This window comes from Pyrgilauda ruficollis, unplaced genomic scaffold (genome assembly GCF_017590135.1).
Source record: "Pyrgilauda ruficollis isolate IOZ18807 unplaced genomic scaffold, ASM1759013v1 scaffold90, whole genome shotgun sequence".
NCBI lineage: Eukaryota > Metazoa > Chordata > Aves > Passeriformes > Passeridae > Pyrgilauda > Pyrgilauda ruficollis.
This window is the reverse complement of record NW_024531044.1, coordinates 1,703,383-1,723,585: the sequence shown is the minus strand read 5'-3', so window position 1 is coordinate 1,723,585 and position 20,203 is coordinate 1,703,383. Positions and strand designations below refer to the sequence as shown.

Sequence of the window (20,203 nt, the reverse complement as noted above, 5' to 3'; positions counted from 1 at the left end):
CTGTACATCACTGGGGCCACAGCAGTCGTAACAGCTGCTAAAATTCTCCAGGCCAATAAGGAAAAATCTTGGCATACTGCAAAAGAAGCAAACACAAAGCTCTCCTTCATCTGCCCCACAGTTCACTTTTAATAGTTCGTGTGCAAACTATGTGCAAAGAACAGAGAAGGGGAATTTCATCCTGTAAGGTCAATGTCTCAAAGTCACAAATGTATACAGCAATGCAAAGTGATCCGCAGCTCTTCAGAGCAGGAAAAGCTGCCAGCTCCAAGCACTCAAAGCTAACACCCGTGACATCAAACACCCCCAAAAAAGCTCTTTTCTACAGCAGTGCTAAATGCTAGCTCTTAATCGAGGAGAGAGCTCTCAGGTCTAGGGTTAAGCCAAACTAATCAGTAAAGCAGGGCTTTGAGGTGTTGGCTGTCAACCACCACTTCCCATGCGTGGCTGTGCGACACTTCTCAGTAATCTTCAGTGGCAGCTCTGTAAACACCACAGGTTGTGTTGTTCAAGCTTATCCTAGGGATGCCAGGAATTATTCCACTCTTTTCTCCACTCTTTTCCCAGGTACAATAGTCCTCTGGTAAAGTCTTTGTTGGCTTGAAATTTGATCTGATGGAGCATAGAGCTGTTTTGGGATAACAAAATCCAGCTTGCTGATGCAGATGCAATCCTTAATTTTTGAACTGTGGTCAAAACTAAGTCGGTCCCTCTGTTTTTGCTCCTAAAATATTGTTTGATACATAGTGAAATCTGAAGAAATATCGTGGTTTTCACATCCTCCTGAAAACCACTGAGAAAAGTTCCAAAATAACTCCCTGCCCTTTTCTAAACACAGATGTTTTTAAAGCTGTCACTGATAGTCCTTCATTTCCTCTGAAAGAAATAGAGAGCCAGATTGCCCAGATCCAGGGCATAAACAGAGTGCTGACATTTAACAAGAGGCAGCATATCCTTCCTTGTCAGTATATTTTTCCCTGATAATTGGCAAATAAGACCAAACTTCAGTCTAAACTAAGAATCCTTGGATAAAGGTGGTGAAAGAAACAAATCCAATTTGGTGAACAAAACCAAAAAGGTATCTTCAACCTGGTAAGGTTCATATTGGCAAAGCCAAGAAGATGCTGAGCAGAATCTGTGCAAAGATCATTTTGTCACAATGCCTTCACTGTTTTGTCTAAGCATATAATTTCTAACTCATAATGTAAATATTCTGTTGCATGTAGGTGCAGAGCTTTCACAGTCTGGGGCATCCTGAGAATACTACCATAATTAACACTGCCATCTAAAAGCAAAATCACCTGAAGGAATCAACAAGTAATTAAAAAACCTAGAGGTCTAATTACAAATGGTAGCTTGTAGCCTTCTTCATTAATTTACCTTTGCTCATTGCTCATTTCTATGAGGAAAATGCAATACTGTCATTCCTCTCCAGACCAACACCTTCAGACTCTTGAAAGTTGTAGATGTTTTAGAAAATCCCACAGTTAAACAGAGCTGCTTAGTGTGTTCATTCCAGGTGTTTCTCCATCATTATGCTCAATAGAAGAGCAACTACAGGACTTAAACATTTACCTAGGTGTTTAGTTCCTATGGAGACCTATCAAATCATTGAAGAGGCATAGATTATCCTGGGATATAATGCTAACAATAACCCAAAACTTATAACTTTAAATATCCGGAATCTTGAACTGTCTCAAACTGGATTTGCTTCATATGGAAGCAGTATCTCACAATCTCTTCCATTTTTTCATCCACTTATGTCCAGAAATTTTAAACAGTCTAAGAAACTGCCAAAGACTGAAAAATATCACTTCTTATGAACATTTTTGTTACAGAACAGCTGTGTAATTTTATAGCTCCAAAGTCCAAAATCACCAAGGATTATTTTCATTCTACTTCTTTCTGCAATGTCTTTATCAGAAATAACAGAATCACAGAATCATTTAGGTTGGAAAAGACCTCCAAAATCATCAAGCCCAGCCTTTGACTGTTCATAACCAGGACAACTAGACCATACCCCTAAGTGCCACATTCAGTCATTTCTTAAACACTCCCAGGGGTGGTAACTCCACCACCTCCCTGGGTAGCCCATCAGAGCTTAACCACCGTTTCAGTGTAGAGATTTTTCCTGATGTCAAACCTCAATCTCCCCTGCTCCAGCTTGAGTCCATGCCCTCTTGCCCTGTTGCTTGTTGACTGGGAGAGAAGACCAACCCCCACCTGGCTACAACCTCCTTCCAGGTGGCTGTAGGGAGTTCAAGTAGTTTTCTCTCCTGAGTCTTCTTTTCTTCAGGTTGAACACCCCCAGATCCTTCAGCCACTGCTCACAGGACTCACTCTCTAGACCTGTCACCACTTCATTGTCCTTCTGTGGACATGCTCCAGAACCTCAACATCTTTCTGGAAGGGTCCAGAACTGACACAGGACTTGTGGTGTGACCTCACCAGAGCAACACTTAAATCATCATTTTGACAAAATAGTCATTAAGTGTCTAATTGAATGGAAAAAGTTACATAAGAAACACCTCAGGACTGGACCTTAAATTGCACTTCCTTTTCAAAATTATATAGGATACTGCACGTATTCACATATTACTGAAATTTACATTCAGATACACACATACTCTTGAAATATGTATTTGTGTCTTTGTTCCTCTCTAGCCAGAGCCAGTGCAGATGGTACTATCAGAATAATTAAAATCACCCCTCTGTTTCATTCACAGCTTGTGTTCTTTATTGTTCTCCCATTTAGACTAAATTCCTTCTGCTTGTTTTCAAATATTACTTTTTATTTTAAACAGCATATTTCTGTTTTGCTCATTAAAATAATTATTTTACATGTACATTAGGCAGATAAGGATGTCAAGGAAAAAGGCTGTTGTGAACGTTTTTGCATCAGGATTATAAAGGCCATTTGACTATAAATCACAGCTCTGTGTGGAGCTGGTTTTCCCATTACTGTGCCCTGAAAGCATGAGAAGCTTAGGAGGGTAGTCTAGAAGGACATTCAGAGACATTCAGTGTGCCAGCACAGCATGGCAGAAGATGCTGATGTCAGAGAGAGGAGAACACATGTTGAGCAGACAATTCCAATTCAGTGGTAATCACATTCTTTATGTACAATTTTATTTATGAATAATTTTGTCTTTCTTCATTCCCCTGCATCACCAGGGAGGAGGGAGAGAAAATCAGAAGTGAAACTCAGCATGGGAAGACAGGAGAGGTGGGTGGAAGATGTTTTAACATTTGGTTTCTATTTCCCATTACCCTGTTCTGGTCTGATTGGCAATAAGTTAATCTGATTTCCCCAAGTGGAGTCTGTTTTGCTTGTGATGGTCAATGCAGGGTGATCTCTCTCTGCCCTTATCTTGATACAAGAGCCTTTTCATATTTTCTCTCCCCTGCACAGCTGAGGAGGGCAGTGACAGAACAGCTTTGGTGGGCACCTGGCACCGAACCAGGGTCAACCCACAGCATACACCAAGAATTTCCACTGTCATGTATCTGGTACTGAAAAGTGATACAGGAAGCTGGGATATGGAAATGACATGGCTGTGCAACATGGAAGCTGTCAGGTTCTGTTCCATCTGCTCCCAGGCAGCTTCAGAAAGCAGAGTCTCTATTTTTAGGTAGAAATGCTGACCAGGTTGTCAGATCCAGCTATGATTGAGCTGGACGTAATGTCAGACTTTATCTTCTGTTTGCACAGCTTAGCGTATCCCATGGAAGTTCCATCAACATGATAAAATGCCCTGCTTTGTTCAACAGCAGAGCCATTAGCATGAGCACCAAGCCATCCCCTTTGTTAGCCAATCTCAAAGCAAGTAAAGAAAAATGACAGATGAAATTTATCACTATAAGAAGAAATCAAAGTAAGTAAGATTTTCATGTTTCTGAATGTCATGGTAGACAAAGGCTTTGAGAGGGATTTATATTTTATAAAGTTTTAGCTGTCATAATTATCTACTGAAAGTTGTAGTTAAACACCAACTTTCCTAAGCACTATGGAAAGATGAGGCTCTGTCCTTTTATTGCTAAAATCTTCCTCAACTATAATGGGATGCTCATTCACTCTGCAAACTCAGTACTCCATCTCCACCCAGTACAATAGAGCATTGCTGAGGACAAACATGAAAGCCAAGGGCACTGAGCTCTTGTGGAGAATAGAACCACGACAGCAGATGTTTCAGCCAAGTTAAAAGAAAGAGCCTGTTTCTGACCATCCAGAGGACCTTTATGCTTCTGCTTTCATCATGTGCCACATCTTCAGCAAAATGAGCAGACTGTTTTCAAGGGCAGGCAATTGCCAAAGAGATTCAGGTTTACTATTTTCTGTGTCTATAAAAGGGGACTGATTATAAAGGCATCAAAGTGCATTAAGGGTATAGGAATTTAGCAGAACATTCCAGCAGGTCCTCAGAGATCAGAGGGGTGGTAATGAAGACAAGTTTTTGTCTTCAAAAACTACAGCTACTAAAATCTACAGCTTGATGAAAAACTGTTGAAAGTCTTCATGAAACATATTGTCTGGGTGATGAACTCCTACTGAGTCACAAGGTTCAGAGTGGACACCCTTGCTAAACTTAGCCCCATATGTTACCAATGGTTTAGGTCTGAAGTTTTTAACAGCACTTAAACTTAATAGCACTTAATCAATAGCTTAATTTAAACAATTTAATGAAAGATTCTTGTAGAATTTAACATAGCACAATGGCAACTCACTTATAGACCTAATTTACTTATGAATCTAATGTACTGAAGAATTTAAGAAACATTCATAAGACTGTAATGTGTTCAATACTCGCACACGCAGACTTAAAGGAGTATGTACAAGGCATATATATCCCTGTGAAAATTCCCCATAATTTCAGGGAAGTACGCACACTGGACGCCTTTGGATCTTCTCAGAGGGTGAAGGGTTGATCCCTGAGGAGCGGGGGTATCAGCCCAGGCTCTGTTATCTTCTGGCAGCAGTCGTCCAAGAGTTGTGTGACTCACAGTGGTGTTTCACTCAGAGGGAGATGCTGCCACAGCCCACTGCGGCCTGGGACAGCTCAGTGGATCTCACTTGGAACCATTGTTCATAGGGTCACAAGAGGGTGGGCTTTAGTCAAAGTAATTTGCCATCCTGACCACAATTCAGGTCAGTAACTTTCTTTGAAAGTTCGACTATAAAAAATTTGTTCCATTTGGGTTGTTATTCAGGCAGGAAAAACAAGTTTCTAAGCTGTTCATTAAAACCAGGAGCTCATCAGACAGGGTAAGTTCCTGGGAGCAGAGAGTATTTCTGAAAAGCTCAAGAGAAGCTCAGCCAGCTGCTGTTCATCAAGGCTGAGGCCTAATGAGCATTTCTGAGATCACAGGAGGAGAGGGTGGTTTTACCACCACAGATGTACAAGAGAAATATAATCATAAATGAACTGTAACAAACATAGCATTTTCAGATTACTGCTACCACTTTGCTACCACTGTGGAAAGGGAGCTCAGTGTCAAACGAAATAATCCTATGCAAACTACTTCAGGTGCTCAGTAACAGCTAAATAATCAAATTGAGAAACATTTGTAGGCCCCCAGAACTTTTGGTGTATCTGCAACCTTTGATACAAGGCACAGCTCTGCTCCTGCCTTCCATGTCTGAAAAAATACACTAAAAATACAAAAAATTATTGTGTTTTTGCAAGTGTAGGAATTCCTACCCCTATGATACAGGTATCCGCATTCATAGAATAGTTTGGGTTGGATGAAACCTTTGAAGGTCATCAACGAGCAGAGACATTTTCAATTGGATGGCAGAGCCTCATCCAACCTGACCCTGAGTATTTCCAGGGATGGGACAGCTACCACCTCTCTGGGCAACCTGTGCCAGTGTTTCTTCACCCTCATAGTAAAAATCTTCTTTCCTGTATCTTTCCTGTGTCTAAATTGACCCTCTTCTACATTATCATCCTCTGTCCTATCACAATGGACCCTCCTAAAAATCCTACTTTGTCCACATATTTCTTACAAGCCCCTCTAATTACTGCAAGGTGCTATGAGGTGTCTGTCCCTGGAGCTTTCTCCTCCCCAGGCTGAGCAACCCCAGCTCTCTCAGCCTGTCTTCATGGAAGAGGTGCTCCAGCCTCCTGATCATTTTTGTACTCTCTTCAACAGGTCCGTGTCTTTCCTGTGCTGGGGATGGCCATACTCTGGTACCAGATGGTCACTCAAAGCATCTTCTCACAGCGCAGAATGTCACAGACAGTAAATCACAAGAACTATCATTACACAAGGAAAATATCCGAATCATATGTAGCCACCTACTCATTGAACTGCACTTTTGTTTATTCTGTTAACAAATTGCAACATCTGTTTATAAATAGAAGTGACTACTCTGCATATATTGCAGTATCACACTGGCTATACTTAGTATTTCCAGCAGAAAAAGAAACTCTGAGTTATGATCTTTCTTCCCTAATCTCTGGTTCTAATTATTCAAAAGAAAGGTGATATATTTTGCTGCTTTGCTCTGTCTCCCAAGCAGCTAAAAGCTCCTTAAAGATCCAAACACTATCAGCGTCTTTCAGACAAAAGAGGATTAATTGCCCTAGGAAGCACTACTCTTGGAGACACAACTCAACCCTTTATTCACTTGCTTTTGGGAGCAGAAATATGTCCAGAACATGGAATTGTTTGAGGTGAAAAAAAAAAAAAGAAAATCCGCTTTTGCTGTATTATGAACAAATCCCAACTGCAAATCAAATAAACTGACAGAACTGTTCAGTGCTCACTGTAACAATAACCTGGCTAAAAGTACTACCAAGATGAGTTTCTTAACCTTTAAAAAGAACAAAACAAAACAAAAACCAAAATCCGAACCCAACTCAACAGCACCTGCTAATGTATCCTGCTCAATCCCAGAGTATTAAATGTTATTCTACAATACAGAAGATACTAAAAGGCTGGCACTGGGATATAGGTTCTTGTTATGTGCCTCTTCTCTTTTTTTCTTAAATTTTCTTTGAAACATACACTAATATAGGCTGATAATTGTGGATATATATACTGAAGTAATACTTTTTCTTCCAGGTGGAAGTTCTGAATACAGAATAAATCAGGAATAGATTTATTCTTTCTTTCTGCAAAGAAAGCATTGATAATGGATTTGTAATGCCAGCAAATAAGAAAATGGACAGGAGATCAATAACACTCATTAGAGGTTTATCTACAGCTCAGTTTTAGAGCGACACTAAACACAAACCTGTCATGATCCTGAACAGCAATGGTCAGAAAATCTAGCACTGGATTTACCAAACTGAGAACAAAACCTGCAGACCAAAATGCTTGACCGTAAAGTACTGAAATATCTTCCACAGAATAACTCAAGGTTTTCTTGCTGGAGGTGTACATGTTGTTTGTCCACATCTACTGATTGCCACTTATATTACTTATTTAAAATTTTTCCTTTCCCTCCTCTGCAACTCCAATATACTTGCTTTACTAGTCTGGGGCTCTTGGGACTGCTAACATAAGAGAACAGAATTAAGGCAATACAGCTGAATGATAAAAATTGGAATTTGGAATGCATGCTAATATATGGATGATATAACCTTCCATAAACACTGAAGGACAGCTGGGACTAGCAAACACAAAAGATAAGTTAACAATCTGAAGAATTAAAGCATTGTTAAAAGGTCTCATAACAAATCCTGTGCAATGGGGGAAGTAAGGCTGACATCTGAGCCATTTTCACAGTCAGTAAAAGCTGGTAAAACAAAGCAGATCCCAAGAGGACAAACAAAAAGCTTTTCAACATAGGAACAGCCAAAACAGTCATCCTTGGAGGTTTTCCAGACCCGACTGAATGCAGGCTGGAGCAACCTACTCCAGCCATGCAGGCATCCTGCCTTAAGTAGGAGGTTACATTACATTACTCTAGATTGCTTCCAATGTGTTTTATGTCCCCTGGATCTTATAAAAAACAACGTTTCTGTACATTATTACATCAAAATTAGAACACAAGATTAGGCAAAAGATTTAAATACTATTTTTAAGAGTGTCTATAAACATGAAACTGGATACTGAGCAAGTTCACAGATGATACAAAACTGGGAGGAGCTGCTGACTCCCTTGAAGGTAGAGACCTTGACAAATCAAGAGGGATGGGCAATCATCAACCATCTGAAGTCCAACAAGAAAAATGGATGGATTCTGCACCTGGCATGGGGCAACCCTGGATGGACACAGACACACTGGGGAATGAGGTGCTGGAGAACAGTGCCACAGAAAGGGGCCTGGGAGTCCTGGCTGATAGCAAGTTCGAACTGAGCCAGCAGTGCCCTGGCAGCCCTGGGGGCATCAGGGACAGCATGGCCAGCTGGGCAAGGGAGGGGATTGTCCTGATCTGCTCTGCACTGGGACAGCCTCACCTCGAGTGCTGGGGGCAGTTTTGGGTGCCACAATATAAGAAAGGCTTTAAACTATTGCAGAGTGCCCAAAGGAGGCCACAAAGGTGGTGAAGGGCCGTGAGAGGAAGCTGTGTGAGGAGTGGCTGAGGTCACTTGGTCTGTTCAGCCTGGAGGAGACTGAGGGCAGACCTCACTGCAGTCACAGCTTCTTGTGAGGGGAAGAGAGGGGCAGACACTGATCTCTGCTCTGTGGTGACAGTGACAGCACCTGAGGGAATGGCCTGAAGTTATGTCAGAGGAGGTTCAGGTCAAATATGAGGAAAAGGTTTATCACCCAGAGGGTGGCTGCGCACTGGAACAGGCTCCCAAGGGAAGCTCCTGACGGAGCTCAAGGAGCAATTTGACACTGCTCTCAGGCACATGGTCCTGTGCAGAGCCAGGAGTTGGACTCGAGGATGCTCATGGGTCCCTTCCAACTCAGCATATTCTGTGATTCTGCAAATATACACATTTATGCAATTTTTCATAACTCAGGAAAAATATAACTAAATACTTTGAGAGTACATTGACAAAGGTATCAACAAATGTTCAGGATTTAAGATGGGGCTTCTCAAATGGTATAGAAAAATATCTCTTAGACTTCAGCTTGTCCTCATGAATAAACATCACTAAGGAGAGACAGGAATTTCAGAAAAGGGGCTGAAGAAAGAAAATATTTATCTGTCCAAAAGGCTGAAAAAAGAAGTACATTAAATGCAAAATATTTTATTTATAGCAAACAAAAGCTGTGATAACAACATTGCACAATACTGAATTTTAAGGTTTTGAAATTCTCAAAAATCACTCTTGTGACTTTTTTTGCTCCATATATATCTTTATATTTTTACATTAGTTTTACATTATGACAATAGTAAATTACTTACAGAAATTAAGACAAATTGTATATAACCTGCCACCTTACTAATGTTTCATTTATATGCAACTGAGTGTAACCATTTAACTTTGATCTGAAAGGATGATCAGATTCAACGCTTGGCTAATCATACAACAGAATGATGCAGGCTGCACCAATAGTTTTTTAAACAATTAGAAGTATACGGGAATTTACTGTGTGCTGTGTGTTTTCTACAAAATGTAGGTAATAACTCACTTTGTTACCTTACTAGAGCAACAATTTCTCCCTTTCGTGTAAAATCTCCAGCAAAAATACAGACAAATGCATAAATCCAGTATTTTCAGATCCAGTGCTGCACAGCCTGGAGGGCAGTAGTAAAAGTCCTGAGTGCAGGATGGGTCCCTCGATGAGCCATCAGGAGAGACCCGGCCTCTGCACTGAACCCTGCTTCCTTAAGCTGCTGTGCTATTTCCTGCACATCCCAGCCTCCCTGCCCCTGGTTAGCCAGGAGGTGATCAATAAGGCGTGGGCAGAAGGCAGTGGACATGCACTTCACCACCAGCTTGGCATTGAGGAGCAAGGAGAGTATTTCAGCATCACAAGTGGAATCATCAACCTGCAAAGAAAGAGAAATTCAAAGTAATTCAAAATTAATTACCAGATACAGCCTTCAGCCAGAACATGTGATGATGGTTCTGACAGTGTGACCTTCAAAGTGAGAGGAGTATTCCCCACAGATTAACTACAGGCATAGAGGCTTTGCATATGTCAGAACATGTAAAGATATGTCTTTAACACTCTACCACATTAATATAAATATCTGACCTGCACAAAGTTAAGGAATAAGAATGCTTAACAGCCTGGGATTACATCACCAGCTTTACAGACTTTTCACAGGTTTTCAGTCCCAGTGCAGCACAGATCACGCTATTTAGCTCCATATCAAGAATGACACTCTGAGGAAGGTCAGAGCAGAGTATATTACATTTTGGTCACTTTATATTAATATATTACATTACATTTCACATGTTAATATGACAGGCAACATTCACAGACTCAATCAGCACCCACAGCAAGGATGAGATTTTCAAAAGAATATAACATATTGAAAGATGTGAAACAGAGCTGCTACCTCTGAGAGACATCCTGGATGCCACAAAAAATATGGTTACTTGATAAATGAGAGCATAATACTTTCTTGAGAATCTTGTCTGTAGCTTTACAAATAACACTATAGAATATTTTAAATACACCCTATGATAAGTTATTTAGCAACCATGAAGAGCAATTCAACTGCTACACAGGACCACAGGACATGACTACTGCATAAAGGGTGATTGGCACTGATACTTTACAGTTGCAATCGAGCCATTTTTAATCTAATTAGCACAGAAGGTCCAATTTACAAAACAGTTCTAAGAACTGTAGGGATGTCCAGCCTCTAGGCTACCCAATCTTAGTCTTCAATTATTTAGTAACTGCCAAAAGCTAACTACAGAAATGTTTTCCTGTTGAAGACAGGCTGATCATTAAATAAAATGGGTCAAGAAACAGCTGAACATGAGCCAGAGTGTACCCAGGTGGCCATGAAGGCCAATGGCATCCTGGCCTGGATCAGCAATAGAGTGGGCAGCAGGACCAGGGCAGAGATTGTCCCCTGCACTTGGCACTGGTGAGGCCACACCTCAAATCCTGTGTGCAGTTCTGGGCCTCGCACTTGCAAGAAAGACACTGAGGTGCTGGAGCACGTCCAGAGAAGAGCAAAGGGCTGGGGAAGGGTCTGGAGACTGAGTCATACGAGGAGCTGCTGAGGGACCCGGGGGTGCTTATCTCGGAGAAAATGAGGCTCAGGGGAAATGTGAATTTCCCCTGAATTCAGGGGAATTATTGCTCTCAACAACTGCCTGAAAGGAAGTGACAGTCAGATGGGGGTCAGCCTGTTCTCCTAATTAACATGTGATAGGACAGGAGGAAGCATCCTCAGGTCGTGCCAGGGGAGGTTTACACTGGATATCAGCAAAACATTTCTTTATGGAAGGAGCTGTCAAGCACTGGAACAGGCTGCCCAGGAAAGTGGTTGAGATTTGGTTTGGAGAGGAGTTTGCAGTGCTGAGTTAACAGCTGGACTTGGTGACTTCACAGGTATCTTCTAACCTAAACAATTCTGATGCCAAAACTTCTAGTGTTGGCATCTTGCAGCACACTATGACATTATCCAAACAGCTGCCCTCTCTTCTGAAATGGGACTGAAGAGATATTCTCTCCCACCTCAAAGCCCTGTGTGCTCTATTCTTAACTTGTATGTAGAATGGGACTTTACACAAGGTTTCACTGTTTGATTTTATGAACATAAAATGCAAATAGTAATTACAGTAGTGAGACTGAGAGTAGATGCAAGGTTTAATTTATATTTTTTTAGGCTACTATTCAGTTAAGAAAAACTGCTATAGATTAGCATGATTTTATATACCAAAAACCTACAAAATTGAGAGAGACAATCTGAAAGAACACTGTTCCTAGCATAAACCAGTAATCATCTGAGCTATACTATGGGAATGAAGATACCCATGCAACCCACAAGCAGAGAAACCTGTCTGCACTCACAAAGAAATGAGATCAGTGTGGTTTCCCACCTAACAAAACACCACACAAAAAGGCTCTTGGGTTGTGCCCCACAGCTCATCCTTAGGCCCAAACAGATCAGTAGGTTTAAACTGATGAACATTTCCCAGACTTGCAAACTGTGAGAAGACCTGGTAAGGAAGAGAAAACTTTTTTAATTTAGTTGTCTCCAGGCAACTGGATGGAGACACTGGCAACCAGACCCTGTGAATGCATTTCATGCAGCTAAGGCCACTGTCTGTTCCACCATTCTTTGGTAAGTCATGAAGAGTCTGGCAGGTGTGGGAAGAACACAGAGACACCAGGATTTAATGAGAATTGCATTTAAAAACAGGCAGCAAAGAAAGCTCAACTGACCAGTTTTAAAGCTCCAGATCATGTCAATTTTTGGGGTATCAGTTGCACATATAGAGACATTCTTAGTCATTAGTTTAAATAAAAATAAGAACTTAAGAGAGATTGTCAATGAACTGATACATCTTTACAAACCTTGAGACAGCTTATACACTGAACAGCTCTGTTTAAATAGAACTGTAAGATTTTTTTAAATTAAATCAATGTAAATGCAGCTTAAGACTACAGTTATTTAAAATTAATTTAAAATCAGAACAACCAGTATTAAAGTTTAAAAAAACCTACTAAAACAATATAAAAGGCAAACACAGAAAGCATGTATTTTTAAAGAAATACACCAGAGAGTATAGTAAGTTTTTTATGCAGGAAATTGCTCAGCAAAACTATGACTCTCCTATCTAAAAAAGAGAGGGCTTTGAGGGCATAGGGCAGATAGCAACATCACCAAAGTTATAAAGGGATTAACTAAAAACATTATCTCATTAAGAAAGTAAAAAATATGAAGCATCAAATTAGTGTAGTGGGATCAGATTATGAGAAATTTTTAAAAAATAGGCTTTTTTCACTGCTGAATTGTCTGCCATATAATACTTCAAGATGTAAAAGCTCATCCAAGTCTAAGGAAAAATTGCACAAAACCAAGAAAGAAAACCACTGGCAATTACTAAGCAGATACACACAGCTGAAAATAACCGAAAGTTTGGAAAGTAATATTTCAGAGAAAGAATAGGGCAGATGTACAGGCTCTTACTCCTCACCAGACTTGTAATTCTTCCATCTGTTCGAGCCAGGATGCTGTTCCAGATGGCATTTTGATCCTCAAAATGTTACATTTTTAAAAATATTAATGGAAATCAACCTCCAGAATTATTTTTACTTGCCATACATACCAAATATTAGCCTACAGTCGATACAGACTCCTAAACACACACATTTTCAAAATCACTCTTCTGAGTCCGTAAGACAGTAAAACCCAGCAGGTAAAAACCAACCACCTTACTATCTGTCGTGGTTTGACCAGGAGGTCTTTGTTCTGTTCCCGGGTCACATCTCACAGTAACCATTTTGGAAATACACCTTTCATGGGGGCACTGGCACTGTGCCAGGGTCAATCCATGACACTATCCCAGTTTTAAAAAGCTGTTTTTTCTGGGAAGACAGCTCAGTCAAGATCTTACTAATGAATCACTTCTGATCTGCCTGCAGATGCAGAGCCTTTGCAAGACCCTAACTAGGCCATAAAACTAAGACTATTGCTAATCCCAGAATCACTGTTCCAGTCATATGGAATACAGCTGACTGCAGTTTAAGGAGGCCTCAGAGGTGCAGGTTATCTTCTGCACAAATTAACACCCAACCACTTTCCATATTGTGTGGATAAACTATGACCCACAATAATGACAGAATCAGTGTATATGTAAGAGAAACATCATTACACCTATCAAGAACTCCACGCTAAGGGTGATAAATTTTTCATTACAGTTAAATCTGGAAGGTTTAAATGGGAGCAGCTTTCATTTTTCATATCCGTCTCTCCTTCAGCAGAATTTGTCAGTGTAGATTTAGCATGATATCCACACACAATGTCCATGATTATGAGTACAAGACCTAATGGGGATAATTACATTAAGGAGAACTGACATTTTTCCCTTGTCTTTCCTATTTAGGTATTGGTTAATATCTGCTTTCAAGCACTGAGGTGTAGGCATTCAAGTGGTACCTTTGCTCTTATGAGAACACTTGGAAGTACTGCATCCAGGTGGGTCTCCAGCACAAGACATGGACTTGTTGGAATGGGTCCAGAGAAGGTCATGAAGACAATCTTAGGAGCACCTCTCCTATGAAGACTAGCTGATAGAGCTGGGGTTTTCAGCCCAGAGAAGAAAAGGCTCTGGGAAGACCCTACAACAGCCTTTCAGTACAATAGAGCTGGAGATGGATGCTTTACAATAGCATGGAGTGACAGGACAAGAGGAAATACCCACTCTAAACCAATCCTCTTACTTTAAATGGTTTAGATTGGATATTAGGAAGAAATTCTTCACTGTGAGGTTGCAACAGGTTGTCCAGAAAAATTGTGGATGCCCAAGCCCTGGAAGTGCTCAAGGCCAGGATAGGCTTTGAACAGCCTGGTCTAGTGGAAGGTGTCCCTGCCCACGCAGGGTTTGTAACTAGATGATCCAGTTCCCCATCAGCAATGTTTGTGCAGGCATCCAGAGGCTCTGGCATTACCAACAGGCAAAACTGCACCTGTAACTTCTGCATCAGAAAATCCACAAGTTATGAAAGGGAAGGGCTGCTGATGACCTAACAGCAGTAAAGAACTGAAACCGCTGTATCCCAGAGTATTCCCTTCTCCAATACTACTCGAGATGTAAATGCTTTTCTTTTTATTCCTTCCTGGAGTATAGATCTATAGAACAAATAAATAAGGGGTAAAGAAACAAGTGACATAAAAAATCCTGGAAAAATAAAGTGGATAAAGATATTTTATCATAATCACCATTAGCTTATAATTGAACTATTTTTTTTAAAAGATTAAGCCCCAGTAAGTGAATAGCCATAAATGGCATATACTGGAGAACACTAGAAATTCCATTATTCCACACAAAAGATGTGATTTTTCATATTACATTTTTCAGTAAAACATATTATGAAGGTAGATTCAGTACTTCATCACTGAAATTATAACATGCAAATAAAGCTAGGGTATTTTTTCAGACTACAGCATTGTTCTTGTTCCACTTTCTATTAAAGTATTGATTGAACAAGTATTTGCACTGCTTATAATAACCCCCACTTGTTAGCTGTTTTAACGTTATAGGTACCAACACGCAATAGAGTATTTACTTGCTCTCTCAGATGTATAAAAATCAGTTTTCATCTCTTAAAGTGCACAGTGCACAGACAACACTGAAATCCCTCTCAAAAACAATCTGACTTTTAAGGGCTCTATTGCCAATAATAAGGTTATTTATGTAAACTGTGTTTTTAAATTACTCACACAGTACACAACATAGGGGAAGAACAGTTATATTTGTTACTCAGAAAAGACAAGTGGCAGTTCATTTAAAGATACACAATAAAAAGAGGGGTCTGCAATTTCGAAAAAGCTTACACAAAAATTTGGTTGGTTTATTACAGGCAAAAGCTGCACAATTTCTAGTATCAGCACTTCAGCATCATCCTTAACTGTAAACATCCATAAAGCTGTCAGCAACATACAACAAATGGCTAACTAATACATCCTATCAGCAAGCAAGTGCTGTATTTTTCTCGCAGCCATGTTTGGGAGCTGTGTTAGCTCTGGATCGGGGAATCAATAGCCATGATTCCCCTCTGCCAGATGTTATTTGTCTGTTTCCTGTTTAATGTAAGCAGAAATGGTCTTCCTATGAAAAATTAATTTAGAATTTGACAAAAAGCATTAACTGCCTGAATACTGTTTTTTAAAAAGCAAAAAGTATGCACAGAAAATGATACTGAATAAACAACCCTGGCATAGCTAAGTAATATATGCTCTTTCAGTACAACAGCAAGTAATGCAATCATAAGAGATGCATATAAAACAAGGAGCAAGCGGTACTTTTTATACAATATAGGAACAGCTTTTACATTTAGCACAGCATTCTTCTGTACTGGCTGCTTTTCCAGCATTGTCACATTCCAGGTACTGGCTAAGCTCTATGCCTGATGCAATAAAGTCAACAGTTAAATCTTCATTGACTTAAAGTAACATATTAGACCAAAGCTAACTGCTTCAAAAATTCCAGGTTATTCAGCACTCTTACAGAACCATATGCTCAAATTAATACTGAATTTAGAAGAAAAAACTAGAAACCACTTATCAAGCTGCCTCCTGTATAAGAAAGCAAAAAAAACCCAAAATTATTTTGGGCATGCACAGGTATACAAAGTGCTTTATACTACCAAGAAACTAATAAGGTTCCTGGCCCTAAAACTCCAATATAATGTAATCAGCCTAGAATGCAGGAAAGCTGGAGCACACTAGAAAGAAATTGCCAGTTTCAAGAGCAATACAATTAGTAACCATTGAGAAAGTGCTACTGCACAGCATTATGCTTTAAAAATAGTTAAATAAAATGCACTTGGACACTTATTCCTGCTGACAAGCTTCAAAATTAGTCAAAGAAGTCAATTTTAAAAGGCTAACATGAACACAGAGATGAGAAAGTACATGCATATATCAGATTATCAGATTTGTGTTTGCTTTTCAATGAGATAATCTTGTTTAAAAGTTACCAAAAAGCCTTGTTTTGTAGAAAAAAAAAATCTAAAATTGCAGGTGGTAAAAGAAACAATCAATGTACTATTGTTTTGGTGGTTAATATTTATACAATTGTTTTGTAAAAAACTCAGATAATTTGTGGTTAGGAGACTAAGTTTCATCTTTTTAGGCGCTCCTTCTTTGCTGAAAAGCAAATACAGAGGGAAAAGACAGTTATGTAATGTTATATAGCAACTGACAAATATGCATTAATGTCTTCCAGTTCTTGTCCAAAGAAAAACACAGTATTCAGATTTCTTCTCCAGAAACTCTGGCATCCAGTCTGTTTAGAATGGCAGGAAAGTCCCCAAACATGCCATCCCATCAAAACCAGTGACATAACAGCTCTCCAAGTGTATATAAACAGATGCCACATTTGTCAGAAACAAGCTGAGTCATCTGACATACTATTATCACTTGAAAAACTCCAAAGTGAGGGAATATGAACACAGAGGTAACAATCTACTTCATGTATCAGAATCGCTTCTGTTCCACCACACTGACATAAAACAGCACACCAAGTATTTAAAGAAAGTGCTAGGAGGTTTAATCACCTCAAGTATGTATAAGCTCTTACCAGCCCTGTGTTATTGCTCACTGTGGACACAATAGCTGTGGAAAACCTTAACAATGGTAAGTGTCTCAGCAGTCTCTGCTTCCTACACCAAGATAAAAGAGCTAACTTATTACCTCAGCCTCTGAAAGGTGGTTCATTCAACTGTTCATACCTTAGCAACAGCTGTTATCTGCTCCAGTGCCACAGCATGAAGGTCCTGGTCTTTGCTTTCTACCAGCAGTTTCAGGGATGGCAGCAGGAGGGACTGATTAAGCAGCAGCAAACATAATTCTTTTATACACTGAAATAAAAAGTAAATTCTCTCAGCGTGATCTCTGAAGATACTAACATCACCATTCACAATAAAATTTATGAAAATTTTATGTCAAATACAAAATGAAAACCACACTTCCACAACCAATGAACTCCCTGTTAGAAACACATCCTTGGAAACCAGAAAGAACAAATTTTAAAAATGTGGAAAACTGGTTAAAGTGCAACATTTGTAAGATTAAGACAAGGCAAGTACTGAATCACCATTACAACCAGGAGTTTTACTGAAAAATAACAGCAGTCCCACAGCTCTCTGTGGGACTAACATATTTGTGCTTACTGAAATACTGCAAAACACAGGAAGAAAGGCTGACAGACACCTGTGACAATTCTGTAACTCAATTATGCAATCAGAAAAGTAGAAATAAATAAAGAGGAAATAACAGTACATACCAGAATTGAATAATGTTTCTGTTGCAAAAAGCTTCAAAATTTTATACAATATTTTATACACAATTAAGGTTTAGCAAATTAAAATTCTGCCATTCATCTAGTTTCCTATATTTGATAGTACACCATAAATTTAGCATCACACAACTCAAGACAAAACTGGCCAGAAAATACCTTCTAAAATAAAAACAAAAACATCCCTCAACAAATCTATTGAGCACTTCCAAAACTTTACCTTTTCCCTTAGTTAAGCAGCCAAACAACGTGTCCTACAAGTGAGCAGTTTTATTTTCCTCAATATTGTAGTGACTTGTCCATTTATATGTCAAAAAGTATTTCAACCTACAAATTATATTACAAATCAAATTATAACTTCCCTTTCCCTTTTTGTCATTTCTGAGAATTTAGGTTGCTTGTCACAACCACTTCCCAACAAGGCCCATCAGAGATGTCCCATTTTCCAAGGCACTTTACACTAGGGACTCTGGATATTGTATGGTACTTACATTGAAAATGGTATCCATCTCTTAAGAGATGCTCTCTGTTTCACTCTAACAATTTGAGAGCAATTGTCAAAGGAGCTCATCAGCTAAATATTAAGCTAAGAGAATGCAAGTCATGTATTTTTTATGTCTTTTGAACTTTAATGATAACTGTAACAATTTAATGACCAAGAAGATCCACACATTTAGTAGCATAGTTTCAGCAGCTGTGAGCATAAAAGCCTAATTATTATTTGAAGATGAGGAGACATTAAATACTCCAAATGTAATGTACTGCACAGATACATAGCTTTGCTTGGGACAGGGAGCTCTCTGGCTGTACTTGCTCAGTCTTTTCTAAATTTACACCTTCAAGAAAAACAGCCTAGAAGGATATATTCCACCACACTAAGCTCGGAGTCACTAAGGAGTCACTAAGGCAAGCCTTGCTCTCTTATTCAGACTTGTTCCTTTACACTCACATTCAGTACTGCTACTGATTGTCGATGCTTAGAATCACACAATATACTGAGTTTGCTTGTGGGAAGGGACCCACAAGCAACACCGAAGTCCAGCTCCTGGTCCAGTCCAGTCCTGCACAGGACCATGCCCCAGAGTCACAGAACATGCCTGAGAGCATTGTCCAAATGCTTTGTCAACTCTGTTAATCTAGGTGCTGTCACCACTTCCCTGGGGAGCCTGTTCCAGTGCCCAACACCCCTGGGGAAGGAACCTTTTCTTAACCATCCAACCTAAATCCCCTGACAAAACTTCAGGCCATTCTCTCAGGTCCTGTCCCTTGTCACCACAGAGCAGAGATCAGTGCCTGCCCCTCTCTTCCCCTCACAAGAAGCTGTGACTGCAGTGAGGTCTGCCCTCAGTCTCCTCCAGGCTGAACAGACCAAGTGACCTCAGTCACTCCTCACACGGCTTCCCCTCAGGGCCCTTAACCACCACCCTCATGGTGCTCCCCTGGACTCTCTCTAATACTTTAATGTCCTCTATTGTGGCACCCAAAACTGCCCCAGTGCAGAGCAGAGCAGGACAATCCCCTGCCTTGCCCGGCTGGCCATACTGTTCCTGATGCCCGCAAGGCAGGGATGGCCCTCCTGGCTGCCGGGGCACTGCTGGCTCGTGTTCAGCTTGCCATCAGCCAGGATCCCCAGTCCCTTTCTGCAGTGCTGCTCTTCAGCTTCTCATTGCCCAGTCTGTAAACCGAGGCTTGCCCCATCCCAGGTGCAGAATCCAGCACTTTCCCTTGTTAAACTCCACACAGGTGGTGATTGCCCATCCCTGTGATTTGTCCAGGTCTCTCTGCAGGGCCTCTGTCTTTGAGGAAGTCAACAGCTGCTCCTCACAATTTAGTGGAATAGGCATGCTTCTTGTGAATGATGTGATGTGGATCAAGGAATAAGAAGACTAAATAAATACATTAAGCTTCATCTGAGCATTCATATGCTTATTAAACTTCTGGTAATTTCATATTCCACTGGATTTCTTTTGACCTGCATACGTGCCATTCCAGCAAACTTACTGAAATGAAAAGTCATGGATTCACTCTACACTTCTTCTTTCCTTGAAAATGTGTATTCACAGCAATATTCAGAAAAATTCTGAGAGTCATAAAATACATAATCTGAGCAATTTTACCCTGCTTGGTAACAGTTCCCTCTCAAAACCAGCTGGACAAGTTGAATAACTTTCTGCCTGATGGTAGCATGTCTAGCAGACACACTCAGTCTTAACTACCATACCCAAGTACAGAAAAATCCCTAATCTCTTGAAGAAGGAACACCCATTCCAACAACTGCATTTCTTTTTCCACAGGAAGGGACTGGACAGCTTGCCAGCCATGGAAGACTGTCCAAATAGTACAAGTATCAACTTGTATCACTG

At 40.1% G+C, this 20,203-nt stretch overlaps 1 protein-coding gene across 2 annotated transcripts in view; it reads right to left on the bottom strand.

Annotated features, from left to right (window-relative positions):
• Window positions 1-9,136: 9,136 nt before the first annotated feature.
• NBAS (NBAS subunit of NRZ tethering complex) overlaps window positions 9,137-20,203 on the bottom strand; it is a 160,805-nt gene continuing 149,738 nt past the window's right edge. For both annotated transcript variants that reach the window (XM_041489177.1, XM_041489178.1), the window contains 2 exons: window positions 17,275-17,403; window positions 9,137-9,898 (listed from right to left, as the gene is read on the bottom strand). In XM_041489177.1, coding sequence (XP_041345111.1) covers window positions 9,623-9,898; window positions 17,275-17,403 — 405 coding nt within the window. In that variant the 3' untranslated portion in view covers window positions 9,137-9,622. The remainder of the gene's footprint in view (window positions 9,899-17,274; window positions 17,404-20,203) is intronic.